General features: G+C 59.7%; 2 protein-coding genes across 3 annotated transcripts in view; one reads left to right on the top strand and one right to left on the bottom strand.

Moving 5' to 3' along the window:
* LOC118626842 overlaps positions 1–11,099 on the bottom strand; it is a 30,951-nt gene extending 19,852 nt beyond the window's left edge. Inside the window, exons 1-3 of the mRNA XM_036256847.1 lie at positions 11,000–11,099; positions 4,169–4,345; positions 491–643 (exon numbers count right to left, since the gene is read on the bottom strand). Of these exons, the coding sequence (XP_036112740.1) occupies positions 491–643; positions 4,169–4,303 (288 nt within the window). The 5' untranslated portion in view covers positions 4,304–4,345; positions 11,000–11,099. The remainder of the gene's footprint in view (positions 1–490; positions 644–4,168; positions 4,346–10,999) is intronic.
* KCNAB2 (potassium voltage-gated channel subfamily A regulatory beta subunit 2) overlaps positions 10,258–23,732 on the top strand; it is a 76,190-nt gene continuing 62,715 nt past the window's right edge. For both annotated transcript variants that reach the window (XM_036255347.1, XM_036255342.1), the window contains exon 1: positions 10,258–10,348. The gene's annotated coding sequence lies outside the window, so the exon portion shown is untranslated. The remainder of the gene's footprint in view (positions 10,349–23,732) is intronic.

Genomic DNA, 23,732 nt, shown 5'->3' with positions numbered 1-23,732 from the left:
CGCAGAGGAGCTGCCCACGCCGCCCACGAGACTCGCAGCACAAACCCTCCTCCCCGGCACGGCTGACCAGAGACCCCCGAGAGGCCTCTGCCCAAGCAGTTTGCCAACCTTAGTATCAGACACACCGTCGGTCCCCGGGACACTCCCTTTTCCACGGCTTTACTTAGTCGTCCTGGCCGTTGGGCACTGTCTCGGGCTCCTACCTGGCTGAGTTAGGGCACCTGTCCGCATCGGGCCCGCCTGCCACACAGCCCTAACTGTGAGACTGAGCACGCTCAGTTTCTGCTGGAGCGACACGCCCCGCCCACTGCTCCGCTGGGACACCTGGCCTGCACACAAGATTGCATCTGGCAACGAGCCCGCCTAAGACCAGCGGGCGACGCCAGGCCTGCAGCTCCAGGCATCGCTAGCATCCGAGATGCGCTGGTCGTGCGCCCAGGTCAGGGTGCACCCTGCCCGCCCCAGGGCCCCGACACCGCGGTCCACCCACCTCATGGAAGACGACCCTGGACGGCTGCCTCGAGAGCGGGTCCACCGGCCTCGCTGTGCTCTTCCACGTCCTCCCGAAGAAGTGTCGGTAGGTGACATCGAAGAGAGACACGCGAAGATGGCACCCCACCTCTGACAGCACCTCCAGCACTCCCTAGGAGACAGAAGGAATCAGCCCTGTGAAGTCCCCGGCGTCACGAGCCACCCCCAGGTGCTGATGAGCATGCTGCTACAACTGGCCATTCAGCATCCATCCCCTTGTTTAGGTATCGATTTCCTTTCAGGAGCTACGTCTCAGAACACAAAGTCCCTGGGCACAAACACAGGCATGTGACCCACCCAGAGCCCAGGAGACACAGGAGGCCAGAGCTGCAGAGACAGAGGCATCTGACACCATGAGGAACCAAGAGAGAAATCCAGGTGACATTGCGTGAGACCCTGGATCAAGCCACACCTGACGCTTAGAGTAACTATGGGTTTGTCTGTTGTGTGGGCTAATTACCTCTAGCTTAAGCTATTTGGAATGTTGTTGTTTTTTATCATGCACAAAACCAAATGAATCCTTCCTGATATAACCACAAACTCTACACCCTCAACTTGCCAGGATTATCTTGGGATGGTATCAGCAAAGAAAAGGCAGATCTTTGAGGACTGAGAAGTCATGGCCACAAATACAAACCAGAGACTATAAAGACATGCCCTTTCCCGGACCCACACACCTGCAGCGAGGTTCTGCTCTGGCCTTCAGTCCTTGCGTTACTGGTGCAACTGGCCATGAATGTAATGGCCCAGGACATTCATGATGCCCCTTGATACTGTCTGTAGGGTACGTAAATGGTGCCCCTTCTCTCCTCCCTAACATTGGTCGTCTGTGTTTTCTCTTTTCTCGTCAGTCTCTAGGGACTTATCAATATTATTAATCTTTTCAAAGAACTAATTTCTAGCTTTGCTGATTTTCTGTGCTATTTGCCATTTATTTACTTTGTTAATCTCTGCTCGTATGTTTACTATCTCCTTCATCTATTTTCTTTGTTCTTTTTATCCAGACTCTTAAGGAAAAAGCAGAGGTCACTGACTTTATACCTTTTTACTTTTCCATTATAGTCAGATAAAGCAACAAGTTTCCCTCAAAGGACTGCATTAGCTGCATCCTACAAATTTTGGTATGTTCCTCCATTACTCAATTCAAATTATTTTATAATTTCTCTGAATTTTTCTTTGACCAAGGGGTTAGTTTGCAGTGTTCATTTCCTACGATTTGAAGATTCTCTAGCTATCTTTTTATGATTTCTTATTTAATAACATATAGTCGGTGAACACATGCTTTGTCATGTCAATCCTTTTAAATTTATCGAGACTTATTTTTATGGCCCAACATACGGTCTACCTCGCAGGGTGTTCCATGTACACTGGAGAAGGTGTATTCTAATTGTGTGTAGTGTTTTAGAGATGACAGGTCGGGGTGGCTGATGGTGTTCAGATTTTCCAAATCCTTAGGATTTTTTTTCTTTTTTGGTCTATTTGTTCTAACAACTGTTGGTAGAAGAGAGTTAACATTATGATGGTGATCTGAATGTAGTTCCCTTTTCTTCTACACAATTTTGCTTCATGTATTTGGAAGCTATGCTACATTTTGTGCAAAAGTGACCCCAGCAGGAGGCCTGTGACGGTCTGAAAGGCTGGCTCACAGGCCGGCCCTGGGCTGGAATCAGGGAGCTTAGGTTTCAGTTCATGTCTTTAGGGTTAAAATGTGCTTTTTTTCTATAAACAACCTGCAAGTGGGTCTTTCATGGTAATTTTTTTTTTATCCTCACCCGAGGGCTTTTTCTCAATTTTTGTTCAGATAGAGCAGGAGGGAAAGAGAGAGAAACATCAACGTGAAAGGGACACATCGAGTGGCTGCCACCCACACGACCCAACCAAGGCCGAGAACAAACTGCAACCGAGGTACATGCCCTTAGCGGAAACCGAACCCGGGTCTCTCTGGACCACAGGCCAACACTCTAACCACTGAGCCAAACCGGCCAGGGCTCATGATCATTTTTAACGTATGATTTTCGATGAAGAATTCCACTCGTAGGAATTATTCTACAGATGTACGGGTACATGAAAAAATGACGTACGTGAAGTTATTCATTGCTGCGGTGTCTGCGAGAGCGACCAACGGGAAAAGCCGAGTGTTCGCCAGCAAGGGCCCCGCTACGTAAACAGCTCATTCAGCCAGAGAAACCCCACGCTCTCAAGAGAGAAGGAGAAACTCTGCGTGGACGGCGCGGACGGTCTGCAAGGCGTGTTGCTAAGGATATTTCCTTCACAGCAAAGTCCACGCTGTGTTTATTGATTGCCTTTGCTTAGAGTCTCTGGGAAGCTGTGCGAAACCAGGTGTCACCAGCTGGATCCAGGGGGGACACTGGGCGCCCTGGGGACTCGGGGGGGTGACGCACTTTCCCGTGGGCCTTTGTGAATGCTGAACTATAGGAATTATCTTTTCAAAACGAAATGGGGAAACAATCAACATTCCTTCATAGAAGTCCTAGGGGCAGGGGACCGCTGTCTCCTAGCTCGTGAGCTCCGGGGCGAGGCCCTCGGAGCCAGTCCCGGGCTGTAGGGCCAGCTGGCCAGCGCTCGGACTGTCTCCTCCTCTGTGAAGGGGGGTGATGAGGGTACCTACACCCCGCACTGTTGTGAGGATGAACTGAATCAGCATAAGTCAAGTGCCAGGGTGAGGCTGTGCCCTGGCCCGTGTGGTCCAGTGGTTAGAGCGTCGGCCTGCACACCAAAGAGTTATAGGTTCAATTCCCAGTCAAGGGCACGTACCCGGGTTGCAAGTTCAATCCCCAGCCCCGGTCAGGGAACGTGCTGGGCCACGTTCTCTCTCACCTGGGTGCTTCGGTCTCTCTCCCCCTCCCCCTTCCACTCTCTACCGATCAGGGGGAGCCCATCCCCGGGTGAGGACCCACAACAGCAGGAAAGAAGCGGACGGTGAAAACCGCAGCAGCCAGAGAGCCAGCGCGGCTGCACGCCCCCGGCCGGCGCCCAGCCACAGGGACGGAACCGAACCGCGGAGTCGTGCGGGACTTCAGGTTCTCCACAGACCCTGCGCGCCACAGCTGGGAACTCCTGGAACCAGCAGCAAGAGAGGCTGGTCAAAGCGTCTCAGCAGCTGCGTGTTCCCACGGGCAGGCCTGGGGCCTCCCTGTGCCACCCCACAGGCCTCACCAGGACGTCCAATCTCACAGGGGCTCTGTGGGCAGCGCAGGCTCCCTGCCAGCTGACGGGCACAGGTGGAGGCAGAGCCCGGAGCCAGGGCCCGAGTGGGCAGAAGGCTGCAGCGCATCCAAACCCGGGGCTGCGGTCCTCCCTGCCAGGTCATGCTGAGCCCTGCACAAGGCACCTCTTGCAAACAACCTGGCTCAGACATAACCCAGGAAACCAGATCGCCTGGGCTTTGAAATTCTCCGCTGTGGGCAGAAAGGACCTTTTCCCCAGTGTCAGAAGTGCTGACCGAGTCGCTGAATCACGCATTCGCTTTGCTGATGGGCCACTTTGCCTCCCCGCAATGCCAAGGCCCACGGTAATGGGTACAGTGGGAGATGCAGATAAGTAGGTGCCAATCAACAGCCTCCGGGCTGACAGCGGTGGCCACGTGTGCTGGGCAGTAAATGGCGCATCCCTCTACCTGCTGGGCCAGCGGCCCATCGAGCCACTTCAGGACACACTGGAACGCCGTCGACTCCCGCGAGGGCTGGCGTGCGCGCTGTGGGTGTGGAGGGACCACCACGTTTTGGTCGAAGATCTGGTGCCAGTCATGCATTCTGCCAGCCTGAGGGTCACGTGGCCTCTGGGTTCACCTGCACTGTTCATGTTCAAATAAGTAAAAAAAGTGTGAGGACCACAGTGCTCAGAGCAATTCTGAAAGTTTCCTCCAACTGAATCCCGGAGGGCCCAGCATCCCTGAAACCCACCCTCCGCAGCCCACCCTGCACACCCCGGGGCGCCGTCCCCGGCACACGTGCCCGTCTCGCTCCAGAGGACCCCTCTGCCCTCTGCTCGTGAGCCAACCAGAGCACGACCATCCCAGCCCGGTGACTGCTTCAGGGACACACACACACGCAGGGCTGCTCTGCACAGCCGTGAAGGCTGGGCACGCACGGACACTGGGCACCGGACACCAGGCCTCGGGGACGCGGGCGGTCGTGGGTGGGGCTGGGCAGCGTGACCCCGTCAGAGCCAAGGAGATGGGCTCTCAGAGCTCCCACGGTTCCGTGCAGTGAAACACTCTCCCCTGCAGCCCTGGAGCAGAGCAGCCCTCAGCCTGCAGCTGCCGGGGGCCAGGGAGGAGACCCCGCCTTCAGACACACACCAAAAGCAGGCAGAGCAACCTGGGGAGGGTCACGCCGAGAGAAATAAGCCAGTCAGAGAAAGACACGTACCACGTGACCTCACTTCCCTGTGGAATCTACTGAACAGAATAAACTGATGAATAAGATCGACTCAGAAGCGTGGAAACATGGAACAGACTGACAGAGCTCAGAGGGAAAGGGGGTGGGCGTGGGGAGAGATTAACCAAAGGGCTTATGTGCATATATGCATAACCCACGGACACAGACAACAGGGTGGTGAAGGGGGACAATGGGCGGCAAATTACATCTGTTATACTGTCAACAATAAAGATGTAAAAGATCAAGAAAACAGCAGGCGGAGCAGAAACCAGAGCAAGGGCCAGTGGGTCCAGACGTCGTCAAGCAGACCGGGTCACCCAGGACGGCTCCGCTACAGGAAATGTCTCTTGTCGCTGAAGCCAGCTGGGGACAGGTTTTGAGTGTTACCTGGCTCACTAAGGATGTTATCTGCCTCCCAGCCAGACAGGGATCTAAACCTTCGTGAGATTCTTTTCCGCTGACACAGAATCTTAAGATCTTGGCCTTGACAAGAGGCCGGATTCTGTACACTGAGTGACGAGGAGAAAGGCGGCGGCTGGTCTCCCAGGCCAGTAGTTCTGTAGAGTGGTCCCCAAAGCCCAGAGGCCGCCCAGGCTCGTCTGCTCCTCACCACTCACAACTAAAAGCGATCGGCTTCACTGAAGGATGTCCTTGGTGAAACTGAGAAGTGCAAATGTGATCTCATCTCGACCTCTGAGCGTATGCATTTGCGAGACTCTGGGATGAAATGGGAAATACAAACCAACAAAAGTCCGCTGGGAAAGAGGCAGGGTCCCCCCGGCCAGGTGAGCCCTGCGCTGATGGACCAGCCACTTGGCTCATCCAGCAACACCACTTGCACTATGAACGGCGGAGAGAGAAAACATGCTTATTCAGACTTGTCCTTGGCAGGTCTCTCTCCATCGTGAACAAAATGCGCCTGTCACTTCAAGGAAGACTTGTAATCAAAATCAAGTTTCGGGCAGAAATTAAAGTTGGGAAAGTCTGCCTCCCCGACGGCGAACCTGACAGCTTCCCGCTGCTCAGACTTCTCGGGGGAGATGGCTAGTGTCACAGCGAAAGCGATCTTTTGTGAAACTGTATGATTCAATGTGTCAATATTTGGAAGCTGCGTAACTCGGAGCGCCGGTTTTCCAAGTGAGCGGTGCGTAACGACAGAAACTCCTGCCGGAGGAACAGTCCATCCGGCGTGCGAGTCAGACCGCAGGACTTCAGTGTAACAGGATGGCAAGGTCCCTGGCAGCTGCCCAACAACCCGGCATTTCTGCCCCTTGCGGATGTGCGACTGCTGAGGACCTGGGGTGGGGAGGCCATCCCGGATTAGCCGGCGGGCCTCTTCCAGTCAGAAGGGTCCTCACGAAGAGGCAAAGGCCAGGTGACAAGGACACGGGGAGAGCGGTGGAGGCGGAGGAGGGGGCAGGAGCCAAGGACGGCAGGTGGCCTCCAGCACCCGGCAAAGGCACGGAACCGACTCTCCCCTGGAGCCTCCAGAGGGACCAGCCCTGCCCACACCGGGACTCTAGGCGGGGAGACAGATTCGGACTCTGGCCTCCAGAACTGGAAGGAATGAATCTGTGTTGCTTTTAGCCACCCCTCTGGGGTAGTTTGTTCCAGAAGCCACAGAACTCAGAGAGGTGTCCACAACCTGCACGCAGAAGAGGCCCGAACGGTACCCGGTGGGAGGGCCACCTGCCCGAGAGGGCTCTAGAGGCCCCAGGGTCCAGCCCCCAAGCACACATGGTCCCTGCACTTCCCTTGGTCATGGCCCTTGCTGCCTGCCCTGTACTCTGCTCATCGGCCAAGTGTCTCCAGAGGGAGCCCACATTCCTGTGTCCTTGGTACCAGGCTCACCATCACAACTCAATAAATATTCGCAAAAGCAGATGGAAGTTTCCATAAAGTTGACTCCCAAGCATTTTTTTTTTTTCCAGAGAAATGTTATTTTCCCATTGACTTATAAAACTGGGATGTTTCACCCTGGCCGGTTTGGCTCAGCGGTTGGAGCGTCGGCCTGCGGTACGGAGAGACCCGGGTTCAGTTTCCGCTAAGGGCGCTAATAAATAAAATAATAGAATAAAATAAAAACCTGGGATGTTTCCTCGTACAAAGCGAGCGCCCTAAGGAACGGATGGGGCGTCCTTCCTGCCCCAGAGCGCTGGCGGGCACGAGAACCCTCCGGAAGGAGCCGCACAGACCTCCCACGAGTTTCCCCGGCTCCAGGACTGCACCTCCTCTGTAGGTGCTGCTCACCTGCCCAACTCCTGACCCAATGCCTCCCTCCCCTTCCAGTGGCACACTAGGCCAACAGCTGTCACCGAAGAACACTCGTCCTGGGCCACCCTTACAGGGGACACGGCATGGCCCCCGCTGTACCAGTAGGACACACTGGGAAGAAGGCACCCATTCTGAAAGAAACAGCCACGCAAAATCAAAACACTGAGCCGGACAGGTGGAAGCGGGCAGCAACATCTGCGTGGGCCGTGGAGGGGGAGGTGACACCTGAGACACAGGCCCGGGGGCGGGAGCCCAGGCAGCTGCATGGCTGTGACACCCAGACTCTGCCCTTCCTCTCGACCCTGCAGAAAAGCTGCCACCTGGCCCGCCCTCCTCTCCACCTCCACTCTGACCTTGCTTCAGTTCCTCTCGGATATCACGCCCTCTTGCCCTCTTGACAGAGGGACAGACAGACACAGATACAGAGTCGCACACCCGGGGAATTCCTGCTTGTCCTTTAGGAGTCGACTCAAATGCCACCTCCTCGGAGTGAGCACCCACCCCCGGCCAGTGGCTCCCCACGCGGGTCCTGTCACAGGTGTCACCACACTGCTCAGTTACTGTTGTCCTGCAAGACTGAGCTCCGCGGGGTCAGGACTAGGTCCTCAGTGACAAGTTGTTCGTGATTACGTAAACACACTATGCTGCGGAGAAGGGCAGAGGGGCCTTCGGAGCTAGAAGGACGACAGAGAAAACAGGAGGGTTCTACCTTTTCCAAGAGAGGGGTACAGTGCGCTGGAGGCACACAGAGAGACTGCAGTAGCTTTTGTTGAGCCCTGCCATGAGCCAGGCTCTCACAAACACTTGCACGTGCGCTATGCCAACCGCGCTGGAAGACAAGTACCATCGTCATGGCCACCTCGCCGTGAGGACAGTGAGACTCACAGGTTACACAGCCGTTCCGAAACCATACAGCCAGCCGTGACTGACCCCAAAGCCACTATAACCACGCCTGTCCCGCTGTCCCACGGAGGCCAGGAGAGGCGGAGGGACAAGAGGCCCCAGCGGGTGGAGTTCAAGAGCACTGGCCAGGTAACAGGCTGATCCTCACTCCCTCTCTGACTTCTGGAAAGTCCTCTGCCTTCCCTGTGTCTGCTTCCCACCTCCACAAAGAGGGGGCTGTGAAGCTGCCTTGGGGTCTCTGCTGCTGCCCTAGTCAGCAGATGTTAACCAGCACCAGCACCTGTTCTGTTCCAGTACACTCGTGAAGAAGACCAACACCCTGGCCTCAAGAATCCAAAGATCCAGTGGGAGAGAGACAAGGGGCGAGAGGGCAGCACAGAGATGGTGGGTCCAATCGTGCCTCCTTTCTGGGGGGCTGAAAGCAAGGAGTGGGGGAAAGAGGAGGGAACCCAGGAGCTGAAGCAGTAAGCTGGGCAGAAGTCCTGGGGAAGGGAGGGGCAGGGGCCTTGAGGAGCTGTCCAGGCCCAGGGCAGCATCCTTCCCAAAAATGAACAAGATCTTGAATACCCGAGACCCCCCAACGCTTTGGAGAACTCTTGGGGGCAATAAGTGGAAATCTAATTAAGCACTGCTTGGAATTCCCTCCTTCAAGAAATATCCTCTGAGAACCTACCACGTGGCAGGCAGGCCCTGGAGAGACCATGCTGACCACAGCAGACAAGTGCCCTGCCCTCACGGCATGGATGTGGAGCGGGGAAGACACGATACAAGTTAGCAAGGAGGCTCCAGGGTTGTGAGCCATAGAAACAACAGAAAGGGGTGACAGAAGGGGGCAGAGGGTGCAGGGAGCTGTGACAGAGACCTGTCCCTACAACCATCTCCAGGCCTCCTTCTCCCACGATGCAAGTGTGAGGCTGGACTTCCTGCACATGCTTCAACCAGCACGAGGCACTGCCACACAGAGAGGCTGGGTCTGCCAACTCAGCGTCTGTGCACAGGACAGCGGCGTTCAGGCCCCAGAGAGGGGCCAGGTGGTGAGCTCGGAGCCGGTCAGCAGGCTGGACAGCAGAGGGTGAAGGCCAGCTGCCCTTCCAGGGGCAGGGGACACGGGCAGTGGGGTGGCCTTCTGCAAGGGCCCGGGAGTCTGGAGATCTCCATGGGAAGCGGTTCCCACAGGGGACAGACACCCACACGGGATGGGCACCCACGGGGGGTGGGCACCCACAGGGGATGGGCACCCAGCCTGGGGCAGGCACCCAGCAGTTGTCCCAGAAAGGGCTCCGGGGGCAGGAAGGCCGCCGGGGATGCCGAACTGGGGAAGACCAACGCCGAGGTCTCAGCAAAGCCCAGACTGTCGGCACCGCGCTCTCCTTACGCTGAGGAGCTGCAGCGGGACTTAGGGTCAAGGGGCAGAGGGCGGAGGTCGAGCCCCAAGAAAACCCTGAAGCCCACGGATCCCGCACCCTGGGCTCAACCAAGTGTCACGGCGGAGGGGGAGGTGACATGCAACTGACGCGGGCACAGCCCTGCGCCCCGCCCGGCCGCCGCGCCCCGCAGGCACCGGGTCCCCCGGAGAGACGTACGCAGCAACCCCAACCCCAAGCCCGAGAACCCGGCCAGCTCAGGGGCCGCAACGTCTCGAGTCCTCGTCCAGCCTCCCCCGCAGCGTCAGCCAACATGGTTCCGCCCGCCGCGGGCCGCGTTACCTAGGAGACCGGCCCTCCGCGCCCGCGCCCACTCTGGAGCGGTGAGGCCCACGCTCTCGAGGAAGGGACCCTCGGCCGACCCAGAGCCCCCGCGGCCCCCGGTGCCCACCGGAGCCGCACGCCTCGCGGACCGAGGACCGGCCAAAGGACGCTCCGGCCGCTGCCACCGCGGGAGGAGCCTCGCCAGACGGCGCGCCGCGCGCTCGGGCCGAAAACCCGCCCCGCGTCACTGTCGTCGGCCACTCAGAGCCCAAGTCGAGCAGCTCCGCTCTGCCAGCACCAGCCAATCGGCGCGGCGGTGGGCCCGTCCTAATTTGCATTCCTGGCGATTCCTCAGCCAATGGGAATATGACTGACGTGAATCCCAGCCAGTGATAAGCTGTCAGGGGCGTGGTCCCGGGTGTCCCACGAGGTGAAGATGCTGCGGGCGGAACCTGGTGAAGAGAGCGGGATTCGGGGGCGCTGAAGTCGCAAGGGCAGGGCGGGAAGGAAGATCTGGAGCGGGGCACAGGATCCGGAGCTGGAGCCCCCCAGGTGAGTGCAGGGGGAGACCCCGGCGGGTCGTGCTGTCTGTCCACGGCCGTGCACTGGGAGAGCGGCGGCGGGTACCCGCGAGGCCCGCGGTGATTCTCCATCGCCTCTTCCCCTGCGCGTCCCCGCGCCCGCCCCCATCCTCACCTCCTCTCCAGCCGGCTGGCTCACCTCCTTCTCCATCGTCTCTCTTCCCCATCATCTCCCTTCCCCCATCCGATCCTCCCTTGCCTGCCCTATCTGCCATCCCGCCTGACCTTTCAGCTCCCGTCCCCGACCCCTGCCCCTAACTTCTTCCCTCCCCTCGTCCCCGTGCCCCTCTGCCCTATCTCAGTCCCCTGCGCCTCCTGCAGCCTTCCCACCCCCGCAGCCCGGTCCCCATCCCACCTCCCGGCCTCTGCGCAGCCCCATCGGAACGCTCCCGGTGCCAGTCCTCCCCATTCCTCCAACCTTTTTGCTCCTGAAGGCTCACCCTGCCTTTCGCTCCTGGTCCCTACCCCATCCTCCAGCCCATTCTGCTCCCAGTGGCTCCCACGGGCGCTCTCTCCACCTGGCCCCACTCCCCTGGACCTTAGTACTTTTTTTCCTGCACACCCCCCCCCCTCCCTGTGCCCCTAGGGCTCTTCAGGCTCTGTCCTCTCCCCACCACCCTACCTGCTGCCGCTCCAGGAGGATGCAGAGACCCAGCGAGGCACCGCTGCTGGGTACCTGCCCACCTTTCCACCCTCCTACTCAGGCGTGCCCCAGCTCTGCTCCTGGCATTTGTCCTGGAGGCTCCTGTGGGGGCTACACTTTGCCTAGAGCATCCTGGGGGGAGGGGGGTCCTAGGTGGCAAGTCCCGTGGCACCCTTTCCTGCCTTCCTCTCTGGCCACCATCTCCCTCCCCACCCCCACTTTCCTGCTCAGCCTCACTTTGTGATTCAGCATTTTTGGGGTTGGTAACTTTTTTTGCTTCCTGGGGTGATGGGGACCAGGCTGAAGGCAGGGGTGCTTGATCCTGCAGTCGGCAGGGCCACCTTAGGAAACAGACCTGTTCTGCCTGGGTTGGAGAGCAGGGGCCTGCTGGTGGGGGCGGCTCCCCCTCCCTTTCATGAGTCGCCCTGTGTTGAACCACATCCAGGGGAGATGACATAAGTAATAGCTCTTGGGGAAACGGGCTGTTAGCATTTATGGAAATTAGCATACACCATGTTCAGGCCACAGCTGTCTCGCTGGCGTTTCAGGATTTCTTCTTTCTCTGCAACTCCTCCTCCCCCTCAAAAATCACAGGCCCCCTTCCAGTGCCAAGAGCCGGCTCTGCCAGGGAAGCCGCATTGAGGCCCCATGTTGCCAGGTCTGGGGACCTGCGTGTGGAGTGTCCCAGCTGGGCAGACTGGTCCACCTGCAGATCCCAGGCTCATGGCTCCCCAGGTCATATCCACAGCGACTGTGGACTCTCTCCAAGTGCACACCCGCCTCAGTGGCATGACATCCCTGCTTCAGAAGCAGTCTCCTGGAGGCTTCCTGGAGGAAACCAAGGCCCAGGTCCTGGGCCTCTGCTCTGCCAGTCGCAGACACTGGGCACTGCTCGGCGCTGAGGACTGAGGTGCATCTGGGGGAGGGTTGAGGCACGAAAAGCGTGGAACCTGGTCTCCTGCTCAAAGCTTTTTTGCGTGTGGATGTGGAACCTGGATGGGAAGAAGTTGGCACTGGGGGGATGCCAAGATGGAACACCGGTTCTTGCCTGGTGACTAGCACAGCTGGGGGCTCGGGGGGTCAGAGGGGTGGTGAGTGCTGGGCCAGGCAGCTCCAGAGGCTTCATACCCTGGGGCTTTCTCTCCTTTTTCAAGGATCTTCTAAACCCCAAATGATTCAGGAGGAAGTGAGAGGCACCGGTCTTGATTTGGCAGTTTCCGGGAGGGGCAGGGAGGGAGGGGCCTCCTCTAGGTTTGCCTGTTTGTTGATGCTGGGCCCGGTGGCAACGGGGCAGCCGTTGGGTGGTGAAGGAGCCCCAGGGAGCGGGTTTGTTTGTGGGGACTCTGACAGGAAGCAGCGTGTCTTTAGTCCTTGACTAAATTCTCAGTGACCTTCACGTCACCAAAAGTCCCAGAGCCAGAGCAGTTTTCTGGGATCCCTGAATAATGGGGCAGAACAGGGTCAGCTGCAGGCATATTCAAGGCCCATCTCTGAGGGTCCTAGGGCCAGGGACCCCACACCCCCCTCCATCCTTCCCATCTATGCTTCCTTCATAGAGCCGCAAGGGTCTTGGCCACCTGCCCCCTCAGAGGAGTCAGCAGAAGCCCAGAGGCAGTGACTTTTTCAAGGTCACTCAGAGGCAGGAGCAGAGCAGGGTTAGACCCCTCCCTTCCTACCCGCTGGAGCCCAGTGGAGGAAACCAGCACCCTGGGGTGTGTCAGAGTGACTGGGGTCATGGGGAGAGGGAGGTGCTCTCAACCACAGAGAGGTCTGGTGCTGCCATCCTGCCTGGCCTGGCAGGCCCCCAGAGCGAGGTGCTGAGGTTCCGAGGTGTCACAGGGAAGCCAGGGCCGGCCACTGTGCGGGATGAAGGGGAGAGGGACTGTACCCGGGTTGGAAGTGCACTTCCCACCTTGCTTCACAGTGGCTCTTATAAATGACCCTGCCAATCATCCTGATTAGCCAGGATGGGGAAACTGAGGCACGGGGCAGGGGTGAGACTCACCCGGCTCTTGAGGAAGCCCTCATTCTGTTCCTGCTATACCCAGACTCAGATAGACACCCCCTCCTCGTAAATCCTTAGCCCCCCCATGGATGTCAGGCTTAATCCCAGTTCCCGGGGAGGGGGAAACCCATCTTTCTCATGGATGGGAACCCCAGGGTGCTGAGCCCCCCACTCCCTGTGTACTCCCGTTTCTTTGGGGTGACGCTGAGGAGGTGTGGTCCTTAGCTCAGCCGGTTCAGGGGAGAAAACGGGAGCAGGGGCTCCCTGAGAGAGAGCACACCTGGGCCAGGTGGGAATGTCACCCGCCTGATCATCCCCTCACCGGGTGCAGCTCAGAGCTTCCCGTTGATCCCGGCCTTGGCGGGTACCAGTCTCACGGCGGGTGTGCACAGGGCTGCATCTCCTCCCCCTTTGCCACATCCGATGGGCATGGGGCTCAGAGGCCTGCCTTCCTCTCCCTGCAGACCATGGGGTGAGCTCTGGCCCAGCACCCCCCAGCCCGAGGGCCCTGCACCACACACCCAGCTTTCAACTCCTAGCCCTGTGGGACGGGGTCTCAGGAGGCCACGCCCTGCCCTGCCCAGTGGCAAGGTTAACCCCAGAGCCACGGCACGGTGTGTGCACTCGTGTGTGTCCTTCACCCCAGGCTGAGCGCCCTCCCCAGTACCTGCCTGCGCTGAGCTTGTCTCCGTGCAGCCCTCGGGCTCTTGCAGAGCTGACCGTCGGTGCCACGCAGGGGACAGATGAACGGGGCTGAGAAACGGGCAAAGGCCGAGCGGAGGTGGCCCCTGACCCGGCTTCCTGTCCGCTGCAGACGCTGTTAGGGCATTTGCTCCACCGTGATCTCGACCGGGCTGCTGAGCAGTCGGGGTCCATCATCCAACGCAAGACGGAAAGCCTGGCGTGTGTCTGTCCTTCTCAGAGCCGTGCCAGGTTCAGAGCCAGCAGCAGACCGACCGTGACTGGGCCGCTTTTCCCGATAAGCAGGTGGCATCTGGGGTCCCATAGACACCGGATCTTGTTCACAGGGCCCTCTGTCACCATCTTGACCCATGGCCCCTGGTGGGGAGTTCGCTCGGTGGGGGTCTTGTTCTCCCCCCTCAGCCATTTGGCTCCGTTCTTAGTCCCTCTTTCTGGATTAGTGAGATGAGATGACCCAAAGCGTAGGGACAGTCCCTGGCACATAGACACTGAGTAAATGTTACCTAGTCTGTGACCTCCAGTGACAGACTGAGCCCAAACTGTTGCCCTGCCTGGTGGCTCCCAGGACAGCTTGAACAGAGTAACGCGGGTCCCCTTTTGAGTCACGTCATGATCCCACTCAGAAGGGGAAGGGCCTGGGGGAGCCCCGTGGCTGACTGCTTTCCCATTGGTCTGTAGAGTGAAGGGGCAGGCCCTGCCCTGTCCTCGCTGACCTCAGGCCTCCTGGAGGACAGGCAGCCTGCAGAACACACCTGCACAGGCCCCGCCCGGCCTCAGAGCCCCGCCCTGGGCACGCCCACCCATTCCACCACCGAGTTCCTGTTCTGTCTCGGACCTCAGAGCAGACTCCTACCCTGATGCCCAGGGCGGAGGAGGTCGGATTCTGCTGGGGGGCCTTGCCATCCTGAGCGCCCCATGGTGGCAGGGCCTGTCTGGGAACAGTGCCCTTCCCAAGAGAGGAGTCAGAAATCATCAAAATCCGCGGAGGGTACTGATGAAGCCACACATTAAGGATAAGTTCGGGCTGAAGCACTGTTAGAACCTGTAGATAGGGTGATGGGGGGAGACCTTTGTGGCCACAACAGCAGGCCCCGCCCACCTCCACGTCTGGGGGCCCCAGCCAGAAGGAGGGTGCGGTCATCACAGCCACAAGGAAGAGAAGCCCCTCTGGGGGAGGGGAGATGGGTGTGATGTTTATCTGAGACCTGGAGAGAAGGCAGGGTCCGGCTCCCAGAGCTGGGGGGCCGTCTGGGGGAGGGCCCGGCTCCGCAGGACCCAGGAGGGAGGACCCAGCAGGTTGGACAGTGTCTGAGGCCCGGGGGAGCACAGCAGGACCTGACTATGGCAGTCACTGAGGGTGGTCAGGAACGGGGGTCTGGGAAGCCAGATGTCAAACCTCTGGGGGCTTTGGAGCAAGGCAGTGACGCGTCGGGGCCGGGACAGAGAAAGTGGAATATGTCCGCGGCGAGAGGCAAGGACCGGCATGCGACACAGGAGACCTGGTGTGCGTCCTGAGTGCAGGGACCGTTGTCCGTTTCACGTGCTGCTGTCTCAGGTGGAGTGGGACCCACGGAAAATGTCTTGAGCGGAGAATGGAACGGGGGGCATCCAGGCAAATCCTCTGTAGAGCTGGGCAGCGACGGGATGTGGGTGCTGAGAGGAGAGTCCAGGACCCCGGGCTCTGGCTGCTGCCCGGGCTCGGCCTCCCTCAAGGGTCCGAGGTCCGTGCCCGCAGGCATCGAGAGAGTTGGCCCGGGGTTCACATGCGAGGTGATTGCCAGCCGCCCACTGGTGACAGTCCTGACAGTGGCCAAGCGGGAAGGGTACAGAAGACAGGCAGAGTGGCCGTAAGTGCAGGACTTGACCGGGGAGGTGAAGCTCAAAGCAGGCAGGAGAAAGCCTGCCTCACCCCAGAGCCAGGAGGAGAGGGCGCAGGGTGGGGCCGGCGCCCACTGCACCAGGTGGCCCTGCAGGAGGAGGCGGTCTCTGCTGAGAGGGAGCGGAGGCCGGTGCCCAGGCATGGGCGGCATGGTGGCGGAGGCCCCTCTCAGTAACAGGAGGACTTGCCGCCTCCCCTCCCGGTGACAGGAGCACCTGCCTCACCCTCCCGGTAACAGGCACACCTGTCATCTTGGCCATCCGCACTGTCCCTGGGCACGTAGCTGCCACTGTCTCTGTTCTACTGGTGCAGAAGCAGCTCTGGCAGGTGAGGTCTCGGAGCATAGGAGCAGGAGCCGGGACCTGAGCCCGGCTGTGCGCCCCCAAGGCCCCTCTCCGCACCTCTGCCCTCTGCTGTCTGCGGCTCCCGAGAAAGCGGACAGGGAGGAAGAAAGGAACCTGAGAGGCTGGCGGTGTGCTGAACGGGCCAGCGGGTGGGGAGAAAGTCGCTTTTCTGATGAACTGGGTCCATCTGTCTGTCCTGTAGACGTCTTTTCCACGGTGCATAACTGTTTCCTGCCCTCATGGGGCCTTTCTGGGGGCACCTGCGAAGTGCGGGGCCAGGACTCCTCCTTCCAGCGTCAGGGATGGCTGGCAGATGGCGTGACCGCAGAGTGTGGGAGCGGGCGCCCGTCGGGGCCACCGGGGGTGGTGCCTGAAAACAGCCCCGCGGGTCCCGGTGCAGCTTCACCGCCTCCTTCTTCACCAGCCACTGGGCGGGGGTTCCGAGGCCACACTTTGAGAAACACTTCCCAGCTTGCTTTCCTTCTTAACGTGGCACATGAGGAAGCACGCGCTGGTGGTGACCGCCCTGAGGAGGAGGGCTCCGCTGGCACCCTTCAGTCCTCGGGCACACGGAAGCCTGCGTCCGCCCGGAATGACCGGCTACGCTTCTGTCAGCTGTGCAGCTCAGGCCCACTCTTCTCCTGGTGTGCGTGGGGACATGCTGTCCCCCCAGAACGAGGTGTGGTTGGGGTGCTGACCCTCCGAGCCTTGTCCTCCGGGGGAGGAAGCAGAGCTCCGGGCCCCGCGGCATCTCCCTCCCCCTCGCGGCTTCTCCCCTCCCCTGCGCTCCGGTCCCCAGGAGGTATTGCCTTTCCCTGTCAATGAGGAGGAGGTATTTTTAGTCACCCAGGCCAGGACGTGTTCAGGTGTCAGGGACAGGAGGCCTGAAGCCATCTGCAAGGGACACACAATGCCCAAAATAGGAATTCGAGTCCTAAGGAACAATTGCCACCTCTCCACAGGGACACAGGCCTGCTTTGATCCCAGGGAGCAGCAGATGCCCCCCGTTTCCACTCCCCTGTTGAGAAAGGACAGCGGGTGCCAGGGACACCCGCTGCCCTGGCCGGGCACACAGAGGCACCTGGGAGCTGCCTCCCGGCGACTTTCTCTTCTTCCGAAGTGACGGGTTGGGGAAGGCCACCAGGGCCCTCCTGTGGCCTGTGGACCCACTGTCCTAACAAGAGGACCTGTGAGGATGGGACTCGTCAGCGGTCCTGGGCCAGGTTGCCCGCAGGAGACACGTGCTCCTGACCCCGCTTTGCACAGGGTGGGGCCTGGGCTTGGGGTTCACTCGGGGGGCGAGACGTGGGGCCCGGTGCACGGAGGTGCCACTCGGGCCGCAGCAGAGGAGTCTGCAGGCACAAGGGGCAGGACGGGGCAGTGTCCGTTCCACGTGGTCAGGAAAGGAGGAGGCAAGGCTGGAGCCAGGCCTGAAACCTGGTGGCGCTGCGAGGGACAGGGAGAAAGGACAGGGTGGCCCTCTGGGTGAGGAGGGCTGCGTGCCAAGGTGCAGACACAGCATGGGGTGCTGAGGGAGAGGGACTTTGGGCTGGGTGAGGACCAGGGGGCTGTTCATCTACAGAAGATGCATCCTGCCTCCTCTGTGCAGCTGGGCCGGGGCTCCCATCCCTGTGAGGACGGAGCCAACCAGGCCCCAGGAGGCCCCAGCCCTCTGGGACCCCGAGCTGCTCCAGCTGCCATGGTCGCCACCACCCTCCCAGACACACACAGCCTGTGTGCCCAGCTGGGCCCTCGCTCCCTGCCTCGCCCAGGGCTGGAAGGTTCTGGCAAAGCCCACCAGGCTGTCTCTGTGAGAAATGCAGAAGACAGGACTGTTCCCCACCCTCTTGCAGCCTGGTAACCAAGGTAACCGTTGGGGAACTGCCGGAGGTGCCCAGCCATCTGCTGGGCTGTATGGGCGCCGAGGGCCTGGCGGGGCCCCACTGTCTGCCCAGTGGACCCCAGGTCCCTGGGCAGCAGCCTGTGTAGGCGGAAGGTGCAGCCCCCCCTCCCCGCACCCACCCAGCAGCAAAGGCATCAAAGGCTTGGGGACCCATCCCCCAGACCCTCAAGGGCGAGGGGACCTGTCCCAGACTCGGGCAGAGTCCTTCCTTCTAAAGCAGCCCAGCAGTGGGCATTGAACCCACCTGGGGCGTATTTCACCCGGCATTTCGGGGCTGGGGCCCTGGGCTCCTCCAGCACTCAGGCCTCGGGTACGTCTCCTCACTCTCTGACGCTGTAGGGTACGTAGTCCGGCCTCCTTGTTTTAGGGAAAGGGAAACTGAGGCTCAGGGAGGAATCATGCTTGTTGGTAGAGCTGGGGTCACAGTGTGGCCCGGTGGGGTCCCGCTGACCGCCAGCCCGTGGCCACTCCCAGCCTCCTCACCAGTGTCCTGTAGGTCTCTCTGAATACAGTCCCTGGTGGTCATTGTAGCTGATGTCCAGTCCCTCCTCCACCACGTGTCCCATGGACAGGGGGCGTGCTGCCTCCTCACCTACACCCCAGCCCCGCCCTCGAGCAGGCACGTGGCAGGAGCAGGCTCTCAGCAATAGTCAGGACGTGGACTCTCCCAGGAGGTGGGGCCACGTGGGAAATGACCGTGCAGGCTGGTCCACCCGGCCGGAGCCACCCTCTGCAGAGTGAGGAAGGGGTGTGGTACCCCAACCCCAAACTGGCAGCTGCCACCTAACTCGGGACCCTCGGACAACAGAACCCCCTGGCAGAAAGCAAACCTTGTACCAGCTTCCCCCTAGGGCCCTGCTCCGTGCATCAGACCCTCCTTTGGACTGGCTGCTCCCATGCTGGACAGCCTCTGCCCGGTCCTTCAGGGAGATGCTCATTTCCATGTACTTGTTGGGAAATGTTGTGGGTGCGAGTGGCAGGACCCCACAAAATGTGAAAGGCATCACCCTCAGGCTGGAGGTGCGCTCGCCTGGCCCAGGCTGACCCACAGACTCCAAAGTGCCCACGGTCCTTTGGGGCCAGCGCACGCCACACTTTGGACGGCTAAGCTCACCCCAGCTCCCTCGGGGTGTTGCTGTCCACGGCTCAGAGCTAAGGAGAGTAGAAAATGCCACAGTCCAGATTCGGTGAGGCGTGATTTGGGGAATGAGGTCCTACCAGTGGCCCTGGCACCACCCTCAGCCAGGACTGCTTTCCACCTCCCCTTTTGTCCACGTGTCCGTCCCAGGGACCCTGCCTGCAGGAGCCCTGGCTACTTCGCGAGCTATGGACCCTGAGGCTGAAGCCAGGGGGCCAAGCCTGGGCTCCTTGGGGGTAGCCATCAGCTGTCCCCACCATGGGCTCCCTGATGTCATCTTCCCAGGCAGGCCACTCCACCAATAGCCCTTAACAACCCCACCGCCATCACCCAGGGCGCACCCCCTTCACACCCTGAACAACAGGCTGTCCCCCAGGGAGGTGGAGCAGCCGTGGCCTCGGGGCCTGGCACCCAGCCAGACACAGCAGCAGGCGGGGTACTCCCCGAAGCCGAGACAAGCCAGGTGCACAGAGGCTGTGTGCTGAGGCAGCTGTGGTCCTGAGGCTGCACTGTGGGCCGATGGCCACAGGCGCCCAGCCACCTGGCACCTGGAGGCATGCGCTCTGTCCTGCTGTAGCACAGCCGGCCCTGATAGACTGCACAGTCATTATTTTTACAACCAAGCCACTTCATTATTCAAAGGTAGTTCCTCCTAACTGCAGAAACTGTCCCAGGGCGTCCATACTGAGTGGTCCCAGGCGGCAGCCAGAGAAGGCCAGGGTTTCATGAGCAGATTTCCCGGGGAGAGGGGGGACTCCAGGGGAAAGACTGGACAGCTAAAAGCCTTTGCCCCCTCAGGAAGGAGCAGGCACTTCATCTGAAGCTGGAGGACAATGATGGTGGTGGTGGTGATGGTGGTGATGATGGTGATGGTGGAGGTGGTGATGGTGATAATGATGGTGATGGTGGGGAGGATGGTGATGATCAGGATAGTGGAGGTGGTGATGATGGTGGGGATGATGGTGGTGATGATGGGGATGGTGGAGATGATGATTGTGGGGGTGGTGGTGGTGGTGGTGATAGGAATGATGATAGGGATGGTGGTGATGATGATTGTGGGGATGGTGGAGATGGCGGTGGTGATGATAGTGATGGTGGTGATGATGATGATTGTGGGGATGGTGGTGGTGGTGGTGATGATAGGAATGGGGATGGGGATGATGATGGGGATGGTGGAGATGATGATGATGGTGGTGATGATGATTGTGGGGGTGGTGATGATGACGATTGTGGGGATGGTGGTGGTGGTGGTGATGGGGATGATGATGGGGATGGTGGAGATGATGATCATGATGGTGATGACGATTGTGGGGATGGTGGTGGTGGTGGTGGTGGTGATGATAGGAATGGTGATGGGGATGATGATGATGGTGGTGATGATGACGACTGTGGGGGTGGTGGTGGTGGTGGTGGTGGTGATGGGAATGGTGATGGGGATGATGATGGGGATGGTGGAGATGATGATCATGGTGGTGATGACGATTGTGGGGATGGTGGTGATGGTGGTGGTGATGATAGGAATGGTGAGGGGATAATGATGTGGGTGACAGTAATGGTAATGATAACAGCAACAACTATACTTTGTATCAGCAGCTGCCACTTGTCACAGACCTGCTTTTTGTCAGGCCCCTGTGTAACCCTCGCAGACATTTACTCTCAGCCCCAGCCGCCAGGAGCAGGTCCTGTGGAGATCTGCACAGACGAGGGCAGACACTGCATCACCTGGGCCACACGGCTCCAGAGGACAGAGCGAGGCTGGGACCTCAGGAACTCCCGACCCTGTGCCCTGGACCACCTCCTTAACAGGGCAGATGCTCACCCGTGGCCCCAGTCCTGACTGGGGTCACCAGGATGACTAGGAAGGGGAGACCCCACGAGTCAGGTCCAGGCCCAGGGCGCCCTGCTACCACAGGGGTCGTCCCTTCCCTGCCCACGCACACAGCCCCCCTGGATCTGAGGCCGGGGTCACGTTCCGAGGAGGGACCCCTCCCCACTTCCACACGCCTTCCCTCTCCGCCAGCAGAGACAGGTGCTGTCACTTTCTCCACTCGACATGACAGCACGAGCACCTTCTCCCACAGGGAGACGTCACCATGACCGACCACGTCCTATCTCCCGGTTCTCTGTAATCCCTTTCAACAGCGCCCCTTGGGGTTCTTCCCACTCTCCCCAGTAGGGCTGCGGTGAACATCTGTGTGTGCCCAGCTCGTCACTGCTCTCGCGTGGTTATAGAAGGACTTCTGGGCCCCAGCCTGGGGGCCTTTCTTACCTAAAAGATTGTACCACGGGCCCCAGAGGCAGCAACATCTCACGGAGAGCTTCCTGCAGCCGCTCCAGCAGAGGGCATTCTATTTAAAGTCCTATTTTTCTGTTCTTTATGTGACTGCAAAGGCACAGTGCCTGGTGGTTTCCTTTCACATGATTTTTAATTCAGCAGAGCCTTGTTTTTTTTTTTTTTTAATCCTCACCCAAGGACATTTTTGCATTTATCTTCAGATAGAGCAGGAGGGAGAGGGGGAGAGAGAGACATCGATGTGAAAGGGACACATCGAGTGGCTGCCACCCACATGACCCAACCAGGGCCGGGGACAAACTGCAACCAAGGTCCATGCCCTTAGCGGGAACCGAACCTGGGACTCTCCAGTCCACAGGCCAACGCTCTAACCACTGAGCCAAACCAGCCAGGGCAGTGGAGCCTTTAATGGGTGTGGAGTAAAACCAACTTTCAGATGCTAGGACAGTGCTAGCCAGACAAAGGATGAATCTTTCAGGACCATCACGTGGTGCCCGGTGTAATCGTCTTTGAAAGCATTTGCTATTTATTCTTACAGTTCCCTGGAGATCCGGGGAGCCCCAGGAGCCAACACAGATGCCAATGCAGAGATCTGCAGACATTTCCCCAAAGACTCCCCCCCAACCCCTAAGGTGTGCCACTGAGGTAGGGCTGGGGACACGGGCTCAGGACCAGCAAAAGGTCACTACCTCCCCCCCCCCCCCCCCCGCAGAGAAGGCTACTTCTCTGCTTTCTATACAACCTGCTACTATTCGAGGGGTTCAAAGGATGGTGGGTATGTTAGTCTCCTGGATGGCTGCCAGGACGTTTACCACCAGGGGGCGGGCAGCACGGCCAGGGTCTCGCAGGGCTGGAGGCCAGAAGTCCAAACCCCAGGTGCGGGCAGGTTGGTTCCCCTGGAGGCTGAGGGGGACCTTCCTTGGCTTCTAGATACGTCCCTCCGATCTCCGTTTCCATTGTCGTCACACCTCCTTCATTTCCTTGTGTGTCCTCACCTCTTCTTCTAAGGACACTGGTCACCCTCATCTAGGATGACACCTTCATTATATCAGCAGAGACCTTTTTGCTGCCTAAGGTCATAGTCACAGGGCACTGGGACTTGGACACATCTCTTGGGGGGTGACCCCATGCCATTGCAGTGGACTTCTGCCACTGAGCCCCACCCCCAGCCCCAGTGCCTTCTCCAGGGGGACTTTTGTGGCTTCTTTCTCGTCTGCTGGTTCTTTTCCCCTTGGGGAATGGCACACCGCGTTTCTAGTCAAGGGGTGAAGCACAGATGTGGGGTCCAGCTGGCTTGCTAGGTCACCTTGCCACAAAGCCACCAGTCACAGCTGGAGCCCGGGCTTTGTGCTCGCCTGCAGGGGAGCGGGACTGAGGAGGGGCCTCCTCTGGCCCCACTTGGAGGCGGAGCCCCGTCCTGGCTCAGCAGCAGGCTCAGCAGCCTTGGGCGGCCCTGGGTTTGCCATCTTACTGGAGCTCCCCCGAGGTGGTGACAAGGCCAGCAGGTCCCCTGGGGTGGATGGGAGACCGAAGTCAAACCTGTTTTCAGGAGGCCAGCCTGGGCCCCCGGGAGGGCTCTAGGGGTCCCATCGGACGTGCTCCCTAGCAGGCACCCTCCCTGGGTTGATTCCCTCTGCAAGTGCTGCTTCCAGGGTCCTAGCGAACCCCACCAGGAGCTCAGGAAAATGCAGGGCCCAGGGCTGCAGCGCCCAGGCCTGTGGGTCCCCACGGGGTCTGGACCCGCCGGGGATGGCCAGCCTTACTGCCGTGCCAGGAGCTGGGCTCAGCACAGGGGCGAGCCCTGCTGGACAGGATGGCCTGGAGTAGATGGCTCTGGTCCCTCTGATGTTTATCAGAAACTCAGCCAGGCGAAAGGGAACATCACGCTCCCCACCAGGCTGCACTGCCTAGTCTCTGAGCCACCTACCCCTGCTGTGGGCTTATCCAGGGCTCTGCAGAGGGAGAGACCCCAGTCACACTGAGGGGGGCCATGTCCAGGGGACATGGAGAGACTCTGAAATGGCCTGTCTGGGGAACACCAGAATGCTGGCCTCCCTCCTCGCCCCATTCTGGGGTATAAGCAGTTAAAGCCACCCCCCTGCCCAGGCAGCTAGGGAAGCAGCTTGGAGCCTGTCCATCCAGCCATCCAGCTGCCATCCATCCCCGAGAGCGGGGCCGCCCTGCTCCGTCCCGAGTCAGCTGCTGAGTCAGGCTTGGAGGCGCAGTGTCGCGGCAACCACAGGGACACGGGCAGGGTTGTTTGCTTTCCGCCGTCCCCGAGCTCTGCTGTTCTCCACCTGGGCTCCGTGCACAGCTTTCAGCCTGGCTCTGAGGAGACGCAGCACCTCCTTGTCCCCTCCTGCTGTGGGTACTCCAAAGGAGTGGGATGAGTCGGCCCCCCAGGCACCGGGCATCACTGTCGCTCCAGTCCCTGCAGGGAGGGGGACC

Source organism: Molossus molossus, unplaced genomic scaffold (assembly GCF_014108415.1).
Source record: "Molossus molossus isolate mMolMol1 unplaced genomic scaffold, mMolMol1.p scaffold_m16_p_12, whole genome shotgun sequence".
Lineage (NCBI taxonomy): Eukaryota > Metazoa > Chordata > Mammalia > Chiroptera > Molossidae > Molossus > Molossus molossus.
This window is presented reverse-complemented; position numbering and strand designations above follow the sequence as displayed.